At 43.5% G+C, this 22,081-nt stretch overlaps 1 protein-coding gene across 2 annotated transcripts in view; it reads right to left on the bottom strand.

The window, feature by feature from the left end:
- TRIM67 (tripartite motif containing 67) overlaps nt 1–18,556 on the bottom strand; it is a 37,727-nt gene extending 19,171 nt beyond the window's left edge. For both annotated transcript variants that reach the window (XM_085219772.1, XM_031552200.2), the window contains exons 1-5: nt 17,539–18,556; nt 11,330–11,425; nt 7,630–7,752; nt 6,362–6,472; nt 4,150–4,309 (exon numbers count right to left, since the gene is read on the bottom strand). In XM_085219772.1, coding sequence (XP_085075898.1) covers nt 4,150–4,309; nt 6,362–6,472; nt 7,630–7,752; nt 11,330–11,425; nt 17,539–18,432 — 1,384 coding nt within the window. In that variant the 5' untranslated portion in view covers nt 18,433–18,556. The remainder of the gene's footprint in view (nt 1–4,149; nt 4,310–6,361; nt 6,473–7,629; nt 7,753–11,329; nt 11,426–17,538) is intronic.
- Between the last annotated feature and the right edge of the window lie 3,525 nt (nt 18,557–22,081).

Genomic DNA, 22,081 nt, shown 5'->3' with positions numbered 1-22,081 from the left:
TCCCTTTTACAACAAATCAAGATTGGATGGCCATTCCAGCTGTTTGAACAAAGCAAATGAGGAACACATATTATTTGCCTTTGTTTATAGCTTGAACTGAGAAAATGCATTGTACACAATGAGCCACTCATTGAAGAAAGAGGAATTACATGCCAAGGCACTCAGAAGAAGCAAGAAAGAAAAACACTCAGACAGAGGAAGAAGATCTCAAAAAGATCAGCAAACCAGCAGATAGAAGAGCCATTCATGTGTCTCAGCAGGTCAGCCAGCCTGGGGACTGTGGGGCTCTTACCAAAGCAGTCAGTGAGATACTTTGGTCAATCTGATTGCTTGAGCATCACTTCTGCATCACATCTGCACTTGAGCATCACATTTCTGGCCCCTGCGCATCTAATCTGGTACTGAATTTCTTTTGTTTTTTTGTAAAAAGAAAAAAAAAAACCAAAACACTCCTTGATCTTTATTTGCTGAACACTCCCTGATCTTTATTTGCTGAGATTGGCTTTAGATGGGGGCTTACAGCATCCACCAGTAAGGTACATCAACAAGTCATCAGAGCAAATCTAATGTGATTTGTTCTCATTTTCATTCTTCTTTGTTCAACACAGTGAATCAATGTTTACTTACAAGCAAGCTTTCATTCTAAATGATCCATGCAAGTGCACTGAGGTTGAATGAGGCCAGAGTTTGAAAAAAAAATCTAGAAATTCAGTCATGCACTAAGCGTCAATAACAGTATTACCGACCTTGGGTCACAAAGCATTTGTCATGAAGCATCCTGCAGCTGGGAGAGCTGCACTGACCTTGTTCTATTCGGCTCTCCCCAAAATCCCTTTACAGATGTTCTCTGGTGTCTATAGTGCATCTACACTTATCAGATCAATGTGTACAGCAAGTTTATAACACTCCCCACTCCCACACTCACCACCAAGCATTTGGCAAAAAGTGATGACACGTGGGTATGCTAAGATTGGAGTAGGTAAGATTGGAGAAGGAGGAGCAGAGGTGAAGAGACACAGATTTTTTGCGTGTGAAGCTGGAGGCTCAGAAGTCCCAGTAATTTTGCTGCAGCACCCTGCAACACCTGCTCTTCTCACAGCAAAGAGATTCTCCAAGTGGGTGAGAGTGCTCACTACTCCAATTCCTTTCTATTACCTGTATTTTGAGATGCAAGACCACTAATGTATAAGAAGATAACACAACATTGGTTGATGTCCATAGAGGTAAATATGTCCAAAAGGATGCCAATGGATGTAAATTTCAGAAACAAAAATGCCAACATGTCAGACTGAGTAATTCAAATAGATTTCTAGTGATAAGCTGGAAAATATAAATACATCCATATATAGTAAACTGTCCTTGGTACATATAGATGTTGGCTCTGGACTAGTCAGTGGCTTGTGCTTCTCAGGCACATGGAGGTGCAAAAGGAAATAACACAGTCCCTTATATCTCTGCAGTGTAATGGTGCCCAGGAAAAATGACACAAAGATGTGAAAGATTACACCAAGCTGTGTCAGATGACAGCAAGTTTTGTGGTGTGTCATCCAGAGGCTCGAGCAGTGGGCTTAGGCGGTTCAACAAATCCAAGCGTAAGGCCTATCACCTGGGTCATGGCAACCATCACTACCAGTACAAGCAGGGGAACAGAAGGATAGAACACAGCCCTGCCAAAAAGGATGTGAAAGTACTGGTGGATGGCAAACTGGACATGATCCAGCAATGTGCCCTCGCAGCCCAGGAAGCCAACCATATCCTGGGCTGCATCAAAAGAAGTGTGGCCAGTAGAGTAAGGGAGATCTTGCCACTCTGCTCTGCACTCGTGAGACCTCATCTGGAGTACTGCATCCAGATGTGGAGTCCTCAATGCAGGAGAGATGTGAACCTGATGGAGTGCCTTCAGAACAGGGCCACAAAAAATGATCCAAGAAATGGAACACCTCTTCTACCAGAACAGTGTGAGAAAGCTGGGGCTGTTCAGCCTGGAGAAGAGAAAGTTCTGGGGAGACATTATAGCAGATTTTCAGTATCTAAAGAGGAGGTCATGAAGAAGAAGGGGACAAAGTCTTTAGCAGGGTCTGTTGTGATAGGACAAGGGGAAATGGTTTTAAACTAAAAGAGGAGAGATTTAGATTGTACATAAGGAAGAAGTTTTTTTACGATAAGGATGATGAGGCACTGGAACAGGTTGCCCAGAGAGGTAAAGGGAGCCCTGTACTTGAAGACATTCAAGGTCAAGCTGGAGGGGGCTCTAAGCAACATGACCTAGCTGCATATGTACCTGTTCATTGCAGGGGAGTTGGACTAAATGACTTTTAAAGGTCTTTTCCAACTCAAATGATTCTGTTTCTATGATTCTATAAATGGCATTTCCACTGCTGTTTGCAGTATCTGCAGCCAAGCCTAGCCTTCATGTGTACTAGCTGGTGACAGAGCTGGTGGGACATGAAGCGTACTCCCTGGTCAATGCCAAGATAGCCCCAGGAAAAGCCCTTCCTGAGGGCCAACTCTTTAAGTGCCACTAGGGAGCAATACTCAACCTGGTCTGTAACCTCTCTGCAGGTTTGAGCAGAAGCAGTCCAGTCCTGTTCTCTGCATCTCAGGCTATGTCTAGCTCTGTGCCAGAGCTTAACTGTGATTCTACATCAAATGGGGATGTCAACAAACTGCACTATCTCTCATAGAGCTCCAGTGAATCTGGCTCAATTAAAATCTCTAAGTCCTCCAGCTTACTGACAGATGAACATCCAAAAGCCAAATACCTAAGCTGTTCTCACCTCAAGTGACCTATGGTTAATTAGCAACTTAAGTGGATAGCTTAGCTAAATTCTTTATATGTTTGGGAGGGAGAGCGGTGCAAGATTAGTATTAAATATATTTAATAATAAATATGGCCAGCATTAGAATAAACTGATTTAAACAGATAAATGCAGAGAGTATTTGAAGAAGTTTTATCAGTAATGCTCATTCTCTCTTGTCTGTTTTGCTGGTGCTGGCATTTCAGAGGAGCAGCTCTCAGACAGTTTTTGACAAACTTCTTCAGCACAGGCTGTTTCTGTGGAGGTGCAAGCCACTCCTAGTGAGCGGACTGTGGCCTTCAACTGCTTACCCATTGTTTCTCCACACATTCACCTGCCAAGTGACCCACCCTAATTACTCCATCTTGAGTATCATGTGTCCAGAACTAGACCCAGAGAGAACAGAAATCCTTACACTTATTTAGAGGAAAAAAAAAAAAAAACAGCAAGAACAGCAAAAGCTGATACACAAAACACCACATTACAACATGAATGCCCTTAACTCATTCATTAACTTCTGAAAGCCTCTACTCTATCATCTACTCGTATAACTAAGGCTTGAATCACCACAGAGTGAAGATCATGGCATGATTCCCAGGGATCACAATGGGTTTAACATCTAGATAGTCTATGTATCTCTCTAATCTGCTCTGTATTAAACCAAGTACATTACAAGCATATGATTGTTAATATATATATTTTTTGCCCATGGCATCTGCTGTTTATCAGCTTCTGCTTTTAAATAATTTCCTTAACCTCCTTTTCCTTTTTCTGTGTCCCTCAGGATGATTCTGACACCTGGAATCAAGGAACAGTATAGCAATTGGACTACCTTCCTTCTGAAACTCTCTGTCCCCCAGTTTTATTTTAATCATGACACAGTTTTCATACATGGGTTTATAGGGCTTATTTCCTATAGTGCTTATTTCCCTATTCCAGCATATGTGTGCTGAGGGGAATATTTATTTACTACTTTAACTGTTCCTGATAAGATGGGGATGACCAGCATTTCAATTAGCTGTGTTCAACCTGAATGCTGTAAAACAGCATAAAATTTCACACATCTAGCTTCTTCTTAATCAAAGATAACAGAAAGTCCTACTGTGAAGAATTCATCTCTTCAAATATTTAACTATCCCTGGCATCACTGTTTGACCTTGTCAAGGTCACTGCATACCAGGTGAGTACATCATTCTAGGAAACACCCAATAATGTGAATTTGCTTGAAAACTTTTTAAAAATACCCAGAAATCTCAAGTCATTTCTCTTTCCTCCCTCTGCACCTCCCTTCTTCCCAGCACAATTTCAACACTGGCATGAAAAACAGAAAAAAAAAATCAGAAAAGCTCACCCCTACATTTCATCTGGATAAAATCCAGCTGATGAATGGCTTGCAGTAAGGGTTCACTATCCAGCGTCAGGTCAAACTCAGCAGACACTTTTGGCTCCAAGGCTCCTTTGACCCACTGTTCCTGAGATACCTGGACACGTTTGATTAAAGCATCTGAAATCTGAAAGAGACCATCAGGCTTTTGATGAAACTGCAGATGCAGTAGCACGTCAGAAGACATGAGAAGTGACAGAACAGTTGTGAGATGCAGCACAAAAGAAATAGAAATATGACAGCATGAGAGTTGAGATGGGATCCTGTAATTCTGAAGGGAGTTCTATTTATGTTATATCTTTTGGTCTCCTCCTTTCAAAAAGCATTCTCATCTTAGAGTACAAAAATAAAAACTGCATTTGTAAAGGCCATTAGTATTGTTATAGATCACATCTCTGAATGCCTCATGCACTTCAGAATTCTGTTTTCTGATCTATACTGTATGGTTTTGCTCTCCTCAAACAGCCAGTTGTTTAAAGAGAAGCTGACATGTCAGAGGGTCTCTCCATTTAGCAGAGATGATTCAGTCGAAAGGAATACAAAAATCAAATGGGAAAGAAGGTGTTATTTCTCACAGCAAGGGAGATAGGTTGTCACACAGATTTCCTAAGAACACAATGGACTCACTATCATTACATCAAAACACAGTTTTGTGTTTAAATCTTCATTCTTGCTCAGCCTATAGGCACTTAGGCCACAAGTCAGAATAAGATGAGCACAATGTCCTCTGTAAGTGAGATCTTGTCTCCACAGAAGTCAATGAACTCAACCGTCCTTGAGTTCAGTTATGTCATTTGGGTATCTGCAATCCTTCTGAGTGACATTCCTGTCAATCAAAGAGAGCAAAATTTTTCTGGATAGGTCAGAGCGGGTTTTCCTTTATTATAGGAGTTCAGACATCCTTCCTCACTACTGTCACTGGAAGACCCTTCTCTCTGGGCTCCTGTACCAGAAAGTCCCAGCCACTCTGTGTGGTAAGCAGAGGAGCCTTCCTGCAACCCTGGAGTCACTTACAGGGCTGCTGGGTCTCTTGGCTGTGTTTCTATATCCTGTCTGCAGGAGCAGTTGCTCTGAGTAATGCAGTGCTTCAGTGTTTGCTGGTTACCTTGAAATTATTGTCAGATAAACCAGAAAAATGAACAGAAAAAAAAAAAAAAAAAAAAAAAAAAAAAGAAGTACATTTTTATATGAAAGGTGAGTGCCAAGAATGAAGAGGTTATAGGAAAAGTAATCTGAGTGGTAAACAAAGCATCTGAAGTATCTAAGCATGTTTGTTAGACCTAAAGGTTACATTTGTCCTGTACTATCCAATTGACAGCCTGCTAAAATGCTGTACAGTCTCTGGGATTAATATATACCACACATTCCTAACTCTTGTTTGAGATCAGATGTGACAGTAACCATCAATCTGGAGTGCTAATGGGTTTATGTTGGCTTATTCTTAGTCTGTTTTTCAGGGATACTGTAAGAGGCCTTGCATTCATGCGTTCATGTGTGCGGCATGCCCCGTTTGGCTGACAGTCACATATAGGCCGTTTTGTTTGGAGCCATTTCTTCTTAGGCAGTTAATAAGGCAATAAAACTAATATGACAAAATAATAATTAAAGAAAATAGTTAATAAAATGAGATTAGTTAGGCCAAGTAATTGATTGGATAACAAAACACGTATTTTTTTCTCATCAATTGACCCTTTCATGACTTGCCCCGTCTTCTCCCTCATCTCGATGATAATAACTATGAAAGACTCATCCTGCTTCCTCCCTGGGATCTGGGCTGCACAGCTCCTGCAAATGTGCCAGAGGGAGTCAGACAGCAAAGAGATACCTGTCAGTCTTCCTTGATGTAGGCTTACATGAGATCCAACCATAAAATCTCTCTCAATATATTTACAGAGGCAGACTCCAAGGGGGCTTCTACGCATTTAAAGAACTCTTCAGACCTTTGCACAAGCTTCCAATAAGTTGTCTATTGCAGAAAGGATGGAGTAAAACCATAAGGCTTAGCAATATTCAAATTGTAACTGGCATGATTTTTGGCTAGGCATTATAGATGTTACCAGCAGGAATCTGTCTTGGAAGGGGAAGACACTAATTAGCAAAGCTGTATACTTTTATATTTACATGTCAAATCTTTTCATCTTTGATCTTTTTTACCCCCATTCACCGGAAAGGAAAATACCTGTAAAAACCCAGAGGGATCATTTTCTTTGATAACTTCTAGGCAGTACTCCATAAGCCCTGTTGACTGACGTAGCTTCAGCGTACAGTGGTTTATCTGATCCCAAACAACCTGTAAAACAGACATCAGCACAGTTCTGATAATTGCCTCAGCTTACAGTGAAATGTATAAAATTATTTCAGAAGAGGCAACAAATGGAAGAGCGTGTAAAAGCAATGCTTAATTTAGCTGCCATATGGCCATTGCCACAACTCCATCAGCTACGCTCACTTGCTCTGTATTGTAAATACCGATAATTAGTTTGGCAAAATGTTGCGCATGGGGAATCTCAGTTTTCAGAGCAGATTAATTGCTCAAAGCTCAGGTTTGCTGGGGGCAGAAGGAGCACAGAACATATTTTTGCATTTGCAATATTCACAAAATTTGAGCTTTCAAAAAATCTTTGTCTTAAAAGGCAAATATTACAGAGGATAACTGCAGATTATACTCTACCATTCTCTTCACGATTCATCATCAATCCTGTTCAGCTTAAGGATGCACTGCTAGAATTAAGAATTTAAAAAGGCGTCTCTTTTTTTTCAGATTTTGGACTTTATTCTGTTGTAAATTAGGCCTAGTAGCATTGTGTTCAGTAGCACAACTCCTCAGTTATCCCAGGCTAACAGGAGCAAACGGTAGAATAAGCAATACTGTTAGAATCATCTCCTTAGTGTTGGCTCTTGTTAAGCATGGAGATTTCCAAATGCTGATCTCAGGTTGATTTTATTCATTTCTTTTCACATTCAGTTTTTCACTTTGATATCTCTGTTTTAGATACTATTAATGTTACCCACACTGTAATACTTCAGAATCACTTATACAGTTCCACATTTCAAGGAACTTATCCATTTTTTAACTTCCACTTTGTTCATCCAGTTGTAACTTTATTTTCCTTCCTTTATAGCGTTTCTGTAATATCTTCTGAGTAGCACATGGGCATCTGAGGCTTCCTTGAATTTTAAAGATATGAAGGGACACCAAAATCCCAAAGGTTATACCTGAGCAGAAGTGATTTCTTGCCATTGGAAGGATCCACACATGCCTAATGTTAAGTGTACAAGCACATTTCTACTAGCTGCTGAACCGGAACCTGCTGAAGAACTTCAGGATTGGGTTGTTAGGAATTTGCACTGTGTAAAGGGTTGGGGACTTGACAAAATGCACAGTAATAGCAGGTATAAATAGTCACACTGAGCTGAATACTTACAGCTGTTGAGAGCTACACTTACCTTTAATTTGTGCTCACGTTCCTTGGTCACTTTTGTGAGCAGTTTGGCCTTTTGTCGAGTTAACGCATCAACCAAGGCATCACACTGAGCAACAAGACAGGCTTCGTAATCCAATCCATTCTCCTAGAAGAAGAGTCATATTCATCAAAGAAAACATGCTTTATAGCTACACTATTGTTTATTCTTTCCTGTTTTTTCCATTCAGAGATATCCTTTCAAGGCTTTATCATTCCTATTGCCTTTCTGATTTCATTACTGCTGTGCCATTAATAGCTGCATGCTATAAGATGAAACAGGAAGATGCCATGCTGCAAAGTGGGCTTCTATGAAAACCTTGATTCACTGGCACTTTCCAGACAGCAGATGTAGTACACCATAACATAAAATCAAAACCTACTGCACACTCATGCATAAGAGGAGTCTGTCCCACTCTGCATAATTAACCTGTTCTAGATCCTTTTAAATCACTAGCTAGTACTCACAGTCTTTTGCTGACACTGTGGTAAAACCCTGCTGGGCAGGGGTCAGCAAGTGTGGTGCACAACACTCTACCCCCCTACAAAGCCTGGCTATCACTCAGCCCTCCATCAACTCCTATAGGGTAAATGAGGAACAAACTGTGCTACCACCAATTCCCAGTACAGCTGAAGAAATCTGGGTGAATGATACAAAAACAACTTCTGCTTCCAGGTGATAACTTTCCGTGCTTGTGGAATTGGTGTTGCAGCACCCATTTGAAGGGAAGCTCTCCCTCACTTCATCTGCTGGTGAGGCAATCAGGAAAAAGTTTTCAAGCTCCTATTACCACAAACTGCTCTGCTGTTCTATCAGCTTCCTTCCCAGTTCCCAAATCATGGAAAAAAAAGAAAAAGAAAAAAAAAAAAAAAGACTTTAAACATCTGCTTAAGGAGAAGCATGTCAATGGAAAGCCATCACACACCTCTAACTCGTTACTGTTTCTAGCTCTTTTGTTTATGCCATTCTTTTCTACTCACTTGCCAGCAAGAAGGGATTGAGAAGAGACACCAGATAGCTCAGTTACTGTACACAGGTTTATCTTAGACACTTCCTGTTTGTATCTTTCCCTCCTCAGCTTATATCACATCTGACTCTCTCTTAAACTTCTTTCTATCAAGCTTCTCTTGATGTGCTGTTTTGTGTATGTAGCTTGAGTCTGTACATGGCGGTAGTGCACCATTTTTCTCTTAATTTTCTGTTCACACATTAAACAGGGCGTTTGGCAATATGCCTCTTCCAAGTGAGAAAGGATGAAATTGTTACAGCAGATGGGAAAATGTGAAAAACAGATAATGAGAGCATTAGGGAGGAGCAAGGAAACAAGAGGGGCGATGAGGAACAGGAAGTTTGTAAAAAGAGACTATCAGATGTAGAAGTGACCTCAGAAAGGTGAAGGGAAGGAAGAAGAGGAGAAAGCAACAGCTCTGCAAAACAGGAAAAAGGAAAAAGAGATTATGAATTTGCAATCTGCCCCGGGTAAGACAAAAGCTCTGCTCCTCGTAGCTCTGACATTCGCAGTGAGGAGATAAAGCGTGTGGATGGCTAAGTGGTCCGGAATGCATTGAAACAAGATAGTAAAATGTACGTGTGGCTCATTCCTTTGTGTAAAAATTCATTTTTAAGGCATTTTTGCTGAGGAGTAAGTGTCTGTTTGTGTGCATGAGGCGACCACCAGAAAACACCTATTAGGAATAACCTGCGCTGAGATATATGGTTCTGGGTATGAATCTACATGTATAAATCTTTATCTGTCCCCCTCCCTCCCAAAAAAACAAAAACATAAACAAAACAAACCAAAAAAAAAAAAACAAACCCAAACAGTCCAAGAACAGCTCTTTGGTCCAACAGCCAAAAGGTACAGATCAGCTCATGACATGTCTAAACCCCTTCCCCTGAACAACGTGACCGCACTAAACATGCCTAATGGGAACAATCCCTGTACCAATTCCTTCACCCAGAAAGAGTGTAATTTCTCATGAGACAAAATGATGCCAAGGAGCTCCACAGGAGGCAGACAGTGTGAATGATTGTCACCTGGCACCCAGAGTAACACCCTAGTCTTTTTTCACTTGGGCATACACATGCAGCTTTATGTGCTGCTTTGCTAGAATTTTATGTCCTTGTTCACCCTCATGCTGGCATGTCTAAATTTTAGAGGGTGGATAGTATTGATACAATTCCCTCTTTCAAGTCTATCTTTAGTATTTAAGCAAGGAGCAGCACCAAAGAAATTTCTTGCTCTTTCGATTTAATTGTAGCAGTTCCCTTATGCAGAACAATTTGCTAGCGATTTTATTGAAACACATTAACAGATTTTACATCATAGTCATAAATAGTCATAATAGACCACCTTTGGGTTTTAAGAGGGGAAAAAAAAAATAATGGAGCTAGGTGAATCAAGAAAAGAGTGGCAACAAGCTATTGCTTTAGATGAGTTATCGCAGACCAAAAATAGCTGCCAGTACACACAGGAAGAACTACTTAGGGGTGCCATCCTTTGTGGACAATGAAAGAAGCCCAGGTGACTAGGTTAGATGGGTTGTTTAACTTTTAGATAGCAGAGGTCAGCTGAGAAAAACCTCAGTGCGTTCAAAACACAGCACGTTACAGGCACCACCTGGTGTCTTCACACTGGTTTCTTTCAGTTAAATGTGCTCTTTTTTACCAGTTGCCTCATCTTTCTTTGTTATCTTCCCTACCATGCTGCAGAAGGCAGTGAGGGTGTGTGATTGTACTGCTCTGTGGCAATCTGAGAGCTTTGGCAGCACTTGCGGTACAAATCCATAAGTTGCAGTGTTAAGCGACATTTTTTAAACGATTTAATCCTAAACCAAACGCAGATTGTTGAAATTCTGCTTTGGCTTTCTGTTAGCAACAGAGATAAAACTTGCTTTTTGATGAAAGAAGAGCACGCATATCGTAGAGCAGACAATGTGGCTGCAGATAGGAAGTATCTCCTTCCAGACACAACAAAGCTCAAAGCACAGCAGCACATCTGCAGCTCCAGTCTGCATGGCGAGAAGGGAGTTGAGGACCATATGACCTCCAGCACTGATTAGAGTGTAAATCTGATTGGAAACAGAACTTGCTTCCTTTGGGGTTTGTGCCCTCAATTACTGCACTCACCGTGAGCCCTGTTCTGACTGTTTAAGCTGGGTGATTGCGTGCATGGAAATACCTTCTCCTTTAATAAACAATCAAATTGACTTAGCAGCATGTGTTTCTTTCCTCTTTTTTGACTTCCTACAAATCGTCTAATAAACAGATTGACTGGATTTTTTCCAGCAACAAGTACATTTTTAGAAAATGCTAGATGAAAAACATGTAGTAAATTCTGAGTGGGTAAAAAGGAGAATTTATCCTAAATGTCCAATTCAAGGAAGAGCCAGCAGGAAGGATGCTGAAAGTATGACTGAGAGGTTCAATCAAATGCAAATCGATTCAGCTCTGGTGTCCAGTACTGAGTATCAGCTTCTTGCAATAAACAGCAAGCAATCCGGAAGCTAAAACAGGCTCATAGACATTATTTGATGACTAATTTTGCCTACCATACTTACATCCAAGAAAGGTTAGATGATTCCAGGAAATAGAAGAACAGTGAAGGAGACAAAGCCATAAAATAAATTATTCACTCAGTTCTATTGATTACATATCATCAAAACAGCTAACATTCTACAGTTACCTGTATCTGCTGCAATAAATTTTTCAGCTGAACCAAAAATTCTTTAGCTTCCTTTGCTTTATCTGAAACACCATTTAAGGCCTGAGACAGTTGTGCCTGCAAGAGAAATAAAATAAAACAAAATAAAATAAAAGGAAAATTGGAGATAAAATGTAAATATATTTCTTACTAAACCTTGCTTTTAACAAGCAACAATGAGCTAAAAGGCTTACTTGCTGTCACACATATTCTTATACATGCAGGCTGTTTGTGCTAGAAGAGAAGAGTTAAGATTTTAATTGTAGTAAGATTTAATAAAGGAGAAATATGCATGTGGGGGCAGTTTAGTATTGTGTCTGCACATTCCACGTTATTGCAATGACTCTGTAAGTCAAAATACTTTTTACAAGTCAACTGCCCACATATATAAGGAAATAATAGTCTTACACAGATACATCTGTCGTGCTGTGAAATTCTCAAGTGCTTTCCAAAATAGTACTTCTCTTCATCAAAGCCTGAAATCTTTATAAGCATAGTACACTCTACTAAACCTATGACTGTAGAGGCAAATCTGTGTTTTTAGACTTCACTGTTATGTCCTTTTAGGGCTTCAATTTTCTGTGCTCCAACCCAACAAATGGGTGAGTATTTCTGGAATAGCTTAAACAACCTCTTCCCCTTGCTCTTGGCAGGTGAGGGATGGGGAGTTCATCTGTTGTAAGCCCATACTCAAGACCCAGCTTCCTGTTGCTTAGCTTCCAGCTGAGATCTCTACAGTGAATAAGCAGCTTCTTGAAGGACTTTCAGGGACTGGAGGAAGGAGGAGGAACCTGAAGGTGCAGTCCTCACACAGTTTCTTTGACTGGGACTACAGAAACCATGCTTTTTCATCCATCAGCCCATGGCCAGTCCAAATCCAGCATTAGATATCTGCCAGCATAACATGGAGGGACGGGATGGGCCCCATTCTGAGTGACACTGGTGATGTTTTTTGCTGTCATGCTCAGCCTTTCTCACAGGGCATGCACCTAATGCTGGGCCCTGGGCTCTGGGCTCCTATGCCAAATCCTATTGGTTAGATTCTCTCTTCATGGGTCTGCTCTTTTGTCACAATGGCTATCTATCAGACTGCCAATGCCCAAGTATTATCCTCATCAAACAGATATTCAACTGACATAAAGAAACAGAAAATGAAGCCTCCTTGCTAAAGTCAGGTTTCCAAAATGTTGCAGTCTCTTGACCCCATAGGACTAGAGGGTGCCTAGAGACAGAGCTTTGTGCATAGGAAGGCACAAAAGCTATGAGAACTTCTTACAGGAGACCCAACTATAATCCACAAGTCACCACTCATTCCCTGCTTGCATCTTTTTCCTGAAGGAAAGTAAATTGTTCCACTTCTGAAAAGGGCACAGCTCAATTCCTCATGCATGCAAAATTTGGGGCTTACCTCCCACCTGAATGTCCTTAGACAGTCTCTCCTTGGACTCACCCGGTTGCTCAGGTCAAAAAGGAGCGGACCAGTAGCTCTTTGTGTGCACTGTGTGCCCCAGCTCTGAGGCCACAGCTCTACAGTGACGTGTGAGCAGAGGCACCAGCACACCCTTGCTGGAAGCAGAACTGATTTATAAAGAATGAAGCCATACTTGTATTTTTTTCCTCATATTCACACAAACCTTCCTCTTTATGCCCAGTTGTAGGCGTTCCATTAGTACTATATTTGAAAATGAAATACGCTTTACTACAACGAATTTGTAACACATGTAGTGGGGAGCACAACAATTACAGTGCTAAATGCTTAAACATTTAATAGTCTCTTGCACAAACTTCTGCTACATCATAAAACTGTAAAGCAATTCTGTTTGCTATGAAAGCTATCTGAGGCCACAGAAACAAACAATTCCTTAAAAGGGTCCTGTTCTCCTCCAACACAACTGATCAGGACTTGGATCTGCTTTCTGTGGGTTGATGTGCTTGCCATAATTTAAAGCCCAGCCTTGCTGATTGCACTTCCCATTCCATCCACAAGGACTTTTGTTTGTCCAGTTGACATATGATGAGGTGGAACTGGCATGTGACAAAGTAGTGGAGATGCAGTAAAAAAAAAAGAGGGACATGTGCTCTGCTAGTGACTGGCTCAACAAAAACATCCCAGCGTTTAAAGGATTGGTCCCAACAAAACTAAAGCTTACACTTCTCCCACATCAGCCCTTACTCTCAAATCAAGGTGTGTTTCACCAGAAAGGAAGAGCCAAAAGTTACAGGTGGTCATCAGGTAGAAGCCCAAAAATCACACCAATGAATTTTAATCAACATGCACTACTATCAACTGCTGCAGTAATGTCCAGCTCCTGGTATTCTACCATTCCAAGAGTCTGGAATAGAAACTTGAGAATGTCATTGATCAGATGACTCTTAAGTGAATTTCTGTGCTCATTAAAAACTGTGGTTGCATTAATATGACGGCAGTGTGGAACCAGGGAGAACATCAGATCTCCATTTATGAAACCCACTTAGAGGTAATAGCCCTGTTTTTCAAAGCATTTGTAAAAGATACCTTACAAAACAGTGAAATCTAGTCATGCACTTCCCATTAAAACCAAACAGAACTACATGACTAAGCCCTCAATAAATCAACCAAGCCATAAAAAAATGCCCTGCACACTCAGAGCAATCTCGCATGCTGCAGAATATTTACTTGAAGCCAAACTGGAATGTTACAAGCTCTACTGACTACGACAATTAATGACTCCTGACAAGCAGTATTCTACCTATAGTTATCTCTACTTCAATACTAGTCTTGCAAGAAAAAAAGCAAGGATTCCGGAGGTGGACACAAGGTTTCTGCTTCTATCAAAGACAGGAACAGAGAGATAATGAGGGTGAGTAATTAAATCCAGATAGGCATAGAAGACTGATGCTTCCTTTGATTTTAGAAAATGAACCAGATAATGCCAATGCCCTCTTTCAACCGAGCAGTTCATGCTCATTTAACTTGTTTTCCCTCCATCTCTCTTCAGCAGCAGATTAGCTATTGATTAGACAAGCTTATCCTGGTGCTGCAAGCTAAAGAGCCCTCGTGTTTTTGGGAACACAACTCCTTCCCACCAGCAAATCAAAGCAGGCATGCAGACTCCAACACTTGCCCTCAGCTGCCTGCCTGCCTTTCACACACCCATCCAGGTGAAGTTTGTTTTGGCACTTCTGTACATACAAAACCAGTGTGCAGATTGTGAAAAGTATGCATCCATCTGTTTTCACATCCATAGGTCAAAAGGCCTACAAACTTATATCCCTTCTTTCTGTGAAGACCTAAACCAATTTCTCTGGCAGTAGATTTGCAGAGTTTTACTTAATAACCAAAAGTTGTTGGTCCAGACAGGTAAGTAGTGTAAACAAGCGTAACAAAGATCAGCTATGTCAGTGGATTTACAGCTGATTTATGCAGTTGTGGCCCTGTTTTTATTTTCCACCATTTCTTATTTTACTGAAAAATTTACGTACAGCAGGGCAATGGGCAAACTTGTACCATTAACAAAGGCCAAGCAGTCTTGCACAGCCATCAAACCAATGGCACAGCTGGGAGTAAATGCCCTTCTCACTGCATTGTCTGAGACATTACACCAAGAAGTCTGTTGTTTTCTACTGAACCCCTGTGTAAGATTCAATCAAAGGGGAAATCAAACAATTTGAAGAGAAGGACAATGCACAAATGGAATGAAAATGGATTCTGAAGGAGAAGATAGGCAGTGATACTTGAAAAACAATTCTAGGGCCGGAAGAACGGAAATTGTTTTCAATTTTACTGTTGTGGGATGGAACTGTGAGCTGTGAGAAGAGGGGGCATGGCAGTGGAATTCTTTACAGGGGAAGAATGCTGCCCCTTGCCTTTGGGTAAGATAAGCAGGTGCTTATCACCTGGTGGGGAACAGGTGCTGACCTGTCACCTGAGCAGGCTCAGCTCATGGAGAATCCCTTCCACCTGCTGCTCTACCACCTCTGCCAGGTTATGTGAGGAGAACACACACAGCTTGAATTCCATTTGGCATACCGCATGTAATAATACTTCAATATGAGTAACTTATGGCTTGGCCAAAGTCACTTCAGATAATAAACCAGTAGAAATTGCTGTATGTGAGAACTGTTACTAAGCATAAGTATCTAATTCTAGAGCAATTTATCCAAATGAATGTGAGCTGATTTAGGCTATTTGTCTATGGTTCCACTACATTTATTTTCTGCCGAGTATATTGTTCTAGGAAAAGTAATAGCTATGAGAGCTCAATGTCAGAGTCCCCAAATCAGTTAATTTTGAAACTTATTTAAACTTCCACTAAAACTTCTACCGTGAGTCCACAAATCAAGAGGAATCATTTTGTGACAATGTACTTCCAGAAAAAAAAATGTGGACAAACTAACAAGCTCTTGTTCATTCTTTTAACAACAGGAAAACAGGAAAATGACAGTCAGCACACACTGACTACACCAGAGTTTATCACACTGTTCAGAAAGGCTTCAACCAGTCTTAACTCAAAGTAAATTGTAACACAACACAAGCTACTCTCTCACAGCCCACAGAACACGAACATGTTTCAACAGTGAGCTCAGTCACTGCTCATTTGAGTAATTCTGTACAGACCTAGATCCTGCCTTTACCAGAAGTAGTGATGATCTGTTCCTTCTGCACCAAGAGAACAACTCCTCTACCATCACATTAGGGAGGAGCTGGCAGAGCTTTGGCAGAGAGCATGCAAACTCTGGTATGCATACTGAAGGACTCTCTCTCAGATCCACAAACTATCATGCTCATTCCAAGCCTCTTTTGGGAATTCTTAAAATCAAAAGCCAAAGTTTTCTCTTATCAAAAGTCTTAGGCTTGTGCTCTGCCACTCTATGACTGAAGAACAGAGGCCATTCTTGGCTTTGTCCCCACCCGTGGATCTCCCTGGATAAGAGAACTTCTCTGGGTTTCCTATGATGCTAACTGCAGGAGAGGAGGGAATACTGTGGCCAGCGAAGCTAGTCAAGTGTTCTTTACATGGCCTGTGGGAAAAGCCTTTTCCCTCTAACTGAAAACTCCAAAGTACCACTGTCAGCACTGAAGCTGTATATTCCCCTCTGTACGTGTATCTGTCATAACAAATCATTTTAGAGGGTCCATCATTCTTAACAAGAATGAGCTAACATCACATACTTCTTAAACTGTTATGGTCACGTTTTGCTCTTTATTCAAATGGTTGGAAAGAGTTTTGCATGGTGGGCATTGCCACATGATCCAGCAGATCTACAAGAACTGCTGCCTGTGCTGTGCAGAGGCTGCCTCTGACATGTCCCCAGGGACCTCCAGAACAGAGCACCAAGAAAGGGAAGGGTAAGCCAGAGTACAATGCAGTGTGAATCTGGTAAAGTTACACTTGTCCCCAGAGCCCACTTTATTGTTGTCTACTCATGTCATGAAGGTCCCTCCAACCATTCCTTCTGCCTCTTTGGTGAAGGTTCTTCACCCAAGGGCAGTGGGCATAGAATGGGCTGCCCAAGGCAGCGGTCACAGACCCAAGTGCTGGAGCTCAAGGAGTGTTTGGACAACACTCACAGACACAGGGTTTGGATTTTTGGATTTTGGGTGGTGCTGTGTGGAGCCAGAAGCTGGGCTCAGTGATCCTGGTGGATCCCTTCCAGCTCAGGATGCTCTGCAATTCTATGGTGCTTTGAGAACTGAAGAGAAGTGGAGATCTTTCTGAGGCACAGAAGACAACACGACGTCCCTTGACAGCTCCTGTCATGCCTTCCACCTAAAACTTTTGGGTGGTTGAGGGTTACTCTCCCTCATTGACAGGTGGATAAGAAGTCATGGTGGAAAACGTCTGTGGCAGCTCCTGTTGAGGTGAAAGGGGTGTGAGAAATGAAAGAAAGGCCACCCCACCCCCTCCTGCTGCCCACAGGCCTGCATGGGATGGTGCAGAGCACAACAAGGCTGGCTAAAGCCAGGTGCTTGTCCAGGCCTGGTTCAGCCTGGCTGACGTAAGGGAAGGCAGTGGCAGGAGGAGTTTGTGCAACACCGCAAGACTCTGAACAAAGACTGTGGATTGGAGAAAGTATTGAAGACCAAAGAGTGCCGTGCAAGGGAGAAAACGCCTGGGATGCTGATGGACACGGAAGTTCTGAACTGACAAAGACAAAGTCCCACTGGCACCCCGGCTCCTCCTTGCCATTGGCACGTGCTTCGTGCTTACCTTGTGCTGCTTCCACACGGCGCCCAGGGCCTTGACATCGTGCTTGCCGTGCCTGCCGTCCTCCAGGCACTGGTAACAGACCGGGCTGCGGCAGCTCACGCAGTACATGCTGTAGTTCTCCAGGTCGTGCTCGGCGCACGTCGGCAGCTTGCGCCCGCCGCCCGCCCCCTTCCCGCCGCCGTCGCCTCCTCCGGGTGGGCCCGGGGCCCCGGGCGGCGGGACCAGACGATGCTTGGCGAAGGGTCCGCGGGCAGGGTGGCAGCGGAGCTGGCAGGCGGCGCAGTACAGCACGTCGCACTGCTCGCACAGCACGGCCGCCGGCTCGGGAGGGCTGCGGTCGCACAGCTGGCACTTGGCGGCGGCGGCGGCGGCGCGGCCCTGCTGGTAGCGCTGCACGATGGCCTCCAGCAGCCGGTTGCGCTGGAAGCCGCGGAGGCCGCGCTGGTCCAGGGAGGCGCTTCGGTGGCACTGCGGGCAGGTGAGGGACGAGCCGGCGGGGCCGGCGCCCCTCTGAGACGCCGTCGCCCCGGGGGGTGCGGGCACCAGCGGCAGCACCCGCACGCCGTTGGGGGACTTCAGGCTGGGGGTGTAGGAGCCGTAGCCGCTGTCGGTTTCGCTGTGCAAGCTCAGCTTGTCCGCGTGGTCTACGCCGCCGCCCGCCGCGCACTCCGAGTCCAGCGAGGCGGCCGGCCCCGGCCCCAAGCCCGGCCCCGGCGCGGCCGCGGCGGCCGCGGAGCCCCGCGGCTGAAGCAGGGCCGGCAGGTGCTGCTCGTTCTCCGGGGTCTGCACGGCGATGGTGCGGGCACAGGGCAGGCAGACATTGTGCGAGCAGGGCAGGATGATGGGTTCGCGGAAGAGCGAGCCGCACACCGGGCACTTCAGCTCCTCTTCCATGGCCTCGGTTTCGCGTGCGCGGGCTCGGGCTCGGGCTCAGGCTCAGGCAGGCGGCGCGGGGTCGTGGCCGCCGGGCGCCTCCATCCCCCGCGGCGCCTGCGAGAGGTTCAGCACCCGGCGGGCGCGGACAGCTCCGGGCCGCAGCGGAGCCGGCGGGGTGCGGGCGCTGTCCGGGAGCCGGCGGTGCCCGGGGCGAGGGGAAGCTCCGGCCCCGCTTCCCGGCTCGGGCGGGCGGGTGGAGTGCTGGGCAGGGTGCGTGGTCGTGCCGGGAGTAGTGATATATGGGCACGGGAGGCGGGGGCAGCAGGAGGAAGGGGCGGGAGGAGCCCTCTCCAGCAAATGAGGGATCGCTTGCCCTACGGCTGAGGACAGCAAAAACATTTTTTAAAGGATCTCTCTACGGCGATGTCTTTATACGTTTAAGTAAACCCATTGTTTAGGTAACGGGATGAACGCAGGCGGGGTTCCGCTATCCGTAGGAGTCTTTTCTCCTCTCCCCAAGGAAAGCAGAAAGGAGGAATCTCCCACTAATGAACCAAGCGTGTTTTTATCTTTCACTCGTACCTTACCCTACTTGAGCGTGAAAAGGATGCACAAAAAGTCAGGCACTGAAGGAGGGAAGAATGGAAGAGAGTTAAAGGGAATCCCGGCATGGAATTCTGTGGCTACACGGGGCAAAGGGGTAAGCAGCAGGGAGACGTGCGGCATCACCCCTGTTGTCACTGTATAAACCCAACAGAAACTGCTGGGAGAATAAACGGGGGGATGGCAGCTGAGAGTTTGTGAACTGAGGATAGCTATTTTCAGGAGCAAGCAACCAGCAGTGGGAAATCCCCCATCTGTTTTGTTTACCCTACATAAGAAGAGCGTGGATGTAACAGTGGTTTATTTTCACAGTGAAGAGATTATACAAGTGATTTCCCTGCTTTCATTATTTTTTTTCTGTTCATGTATCTCATTTAAATGCCACAGCTGTATTAACTTCAGCTTTGTAAGCAGATTTTTTTTCTTTTAGTTCTAAATACAAGCTTGTTGTGTCAGAGTAGCTTTTGAAGATGTAGTCCTAGCTCATGTCAAATGGAAAAAGAAACATATTTTAAAAAATCACCCCTCTTCATAACACTTCTTAGCCCACGATGAGCATTTTGTGACACTGGGTAGGAAAGGGTCTTCTAGTTTCAGGTTTATTTTTGCCAGGTTATTAAACTGTTGATGCATGGAAAAGGAGGGATGGGGACAGAGAGCATGAATATATTAAAGCTTCCATTTTGTTTTCATTGTTTCCTCTCTGCAATTCTCCTACTTGCAACTTGCCTAGACATCTTCATGACAAGCTAAGGGAAAAGGAACCCCAGGTGGGTTAAAGCTTTGTGCTCCTCAGTGTAGGGTTGAGAGGGGCAGGTTTGTCCCCTGGCACGTAAAAGACAAAAGCACTGACCCACGTAAAACCGCCTGTCTGCTGCCCAGGAATCTTTTCCTTTCGTGTGACCTCTGTGCCAAGATTCAGAGCTGAGAGAAGGGCTGTGTTTGGGCTGCCTCCACCTGGAAGCCTCAGCAGTACAAGAAAGGTTCTGAAATACTATTGATTTCACAGATACCTTATGCTACTGCATCACAAGAAAAAACTGTGGGTGGAACACTGTTACCTTTGTAGCCTCTATTTTCTACTTTATCATCTGTCAGCAGTGGGAGTGATGTATAATATAGATTTTTTGCATATGTACAGGTGAATGCAAATCACAGTGTTCAAGTGTATGTTGGAAGCCATAATCCTAAGGTAATTAGGAAGGCATTATAAGCTTTTTTCCCTTGGACTTTTGCTTCATTTTTACCAATCTTGTGCCAGTGATCACAATGCACACATTGGTAATAGCAGATCTGAGACATATAAACAGAACTGGATGTATCAGGCAGGAAGGGATGAAAATGAATAGGTATGAACACCAGACCCTAAGAGTACACATTTACAGAGGCTTTTTAGCTATGGCTGACAAGTTCTGGAGTTGAAACCCAGTGAATTTTGGATTTCCATCTCAAACATTACCGTTTGTATTAAAATGTAGTACTGTTTTCCCTTGTCTACGGAAGGAAATGGCAAGAAGTACAGCATCTTTGAAGTGCCGCTGTGACCAGCCAAACTGAACTTTCCTCCTCCTCTCTAAAAGCTTGATATGGTCTAAGAGCACATATCCGTAACTGATGATCTTTGCAACAGAGACCAAAAATTTTACCTGGTTTTCTCTGTCCTGTGTTGTGACTTCTATGCCATTCAAGATCTTTTTTCACCTACTTCATAAATTTGCTATAAACATTTACACCCAGGAGAGATTTGGCTTTGAGTGAAAGAAGAACTGTGCAATCCAGTGCACTACTGTCAAATCTGCTCCTCTGGAGGTCAGAACAGAAACTGAGGTAAGCACTAAAGTTTGGCACCAAGCTTGAGTGCTCTCTACAGACCCCACTGGTTCATTTGGTCACCCTTAATTTTGCTGAGAAACAGATCCTACTGAGGAGGCCCCGCTGATGTCAATGGAGTTACTCCTAAAGCTCTGTTTGGCCTGATAGAATCAGGCCTTTATCATGTTTTGTAACCAAGCCATTCTTATAGTGGCTATGGGCCCAATGATTTTTCCTCTTTTCATGTTCAAATGAGTCTTTAATCTCTTAGAGCTGTAACTGTATAGAATAGCCTAGAAACCCTATTTTGGCAGTCATGGCTTTGATCTTTATTTTAATACTTCAATATCACTAATATCATCCCCTTAAACTATTTACCCTGCATAAGAACTCATTAGCATCTTTTATATTCTCCTGCCAGAAAAAAAAAAAAAAAAAGCTAATGAAGTTTATAAATACACTTACCAAAAAAAAAAAAGCAGACTCCGAGTAAGGAGAGAGATGTAATTCATCTTTTTGCTTCTCTTGTTTTATTGTTTATACTTTCTAATTCTGCTTCTCTGTTTTTTTCCCATGTTTTTCATTTCTTGTATTTTATTTTTATTTTATATTTTATCCTGCCCTCACATACTAACCTCTTCCCAATTAGTTTTCTCTTATTTTTTCCCTCAGCCTTTTTCCTCAAAAGCTGTCCACTGAGGTCATTTTGCTTTCTTCAGCTCTCTTCTTTTACCACAGCTGTCTGCCCACCCCTGGAGAGCTCTCTGATCCCAGGACTCCAGCACCGCTCCCACTAACAGCCATCACTCAAAGCATGCATCCTGTAGCTTGAGAGGGAGCAGAGGGGAAAAAAAGGATCTTTCCTCTATAGGTGCTTGTGTCATTGCAGTAAGAACTACAGAGAGGGAGAGTTCACAAAAACCAGAGAGGACAAAATAGGTGAGAGCTCTAACCAGTGAATACAGATACACGTTACATCTTTGCATTGCTCTTATAACAAACAACGCACCAGGCAGCCTTTACCCAGACTCCTCTTTCTAGCATCGCTAGTGCTGAGTGCTCTGTTTGGGGGGTGATGTGGCAGTGGCATGGGAGATTGCTGCACTGGGGATTAGAGGAAAAGCTGATGCCTGGAGGCCTGGAGTCTGTGAGGCAGGGCAGCTTTGGAAATGGTAGCTGTGTGCTACCATTCTCCCTTATTTCCTTGTTTTTGGAGATTTGCATCATGTCAGTGCAACAGTTTTGAAAGTTT

This window comes from Meleagris gallopavo, chromosome 2 (assembly GCF_905368555.1).
Source record: "Meleagris gallopavo chromosome 2, MGAL_WU_HG_1.1, whole genome shotgun sequence".
In the NCBI taxonomy this organism is placed as follows: Eukaryota; Metazoa; Chordata; class Aves; order Galliformes; family Phasianidae; genus Meleagris; species Meleagris gallopavo.
The sequence above is the reverse complement of the archived record's forward strand: the minus strand, read 5'-3'. Positions and strand labels throughout refer to the sequence as shown.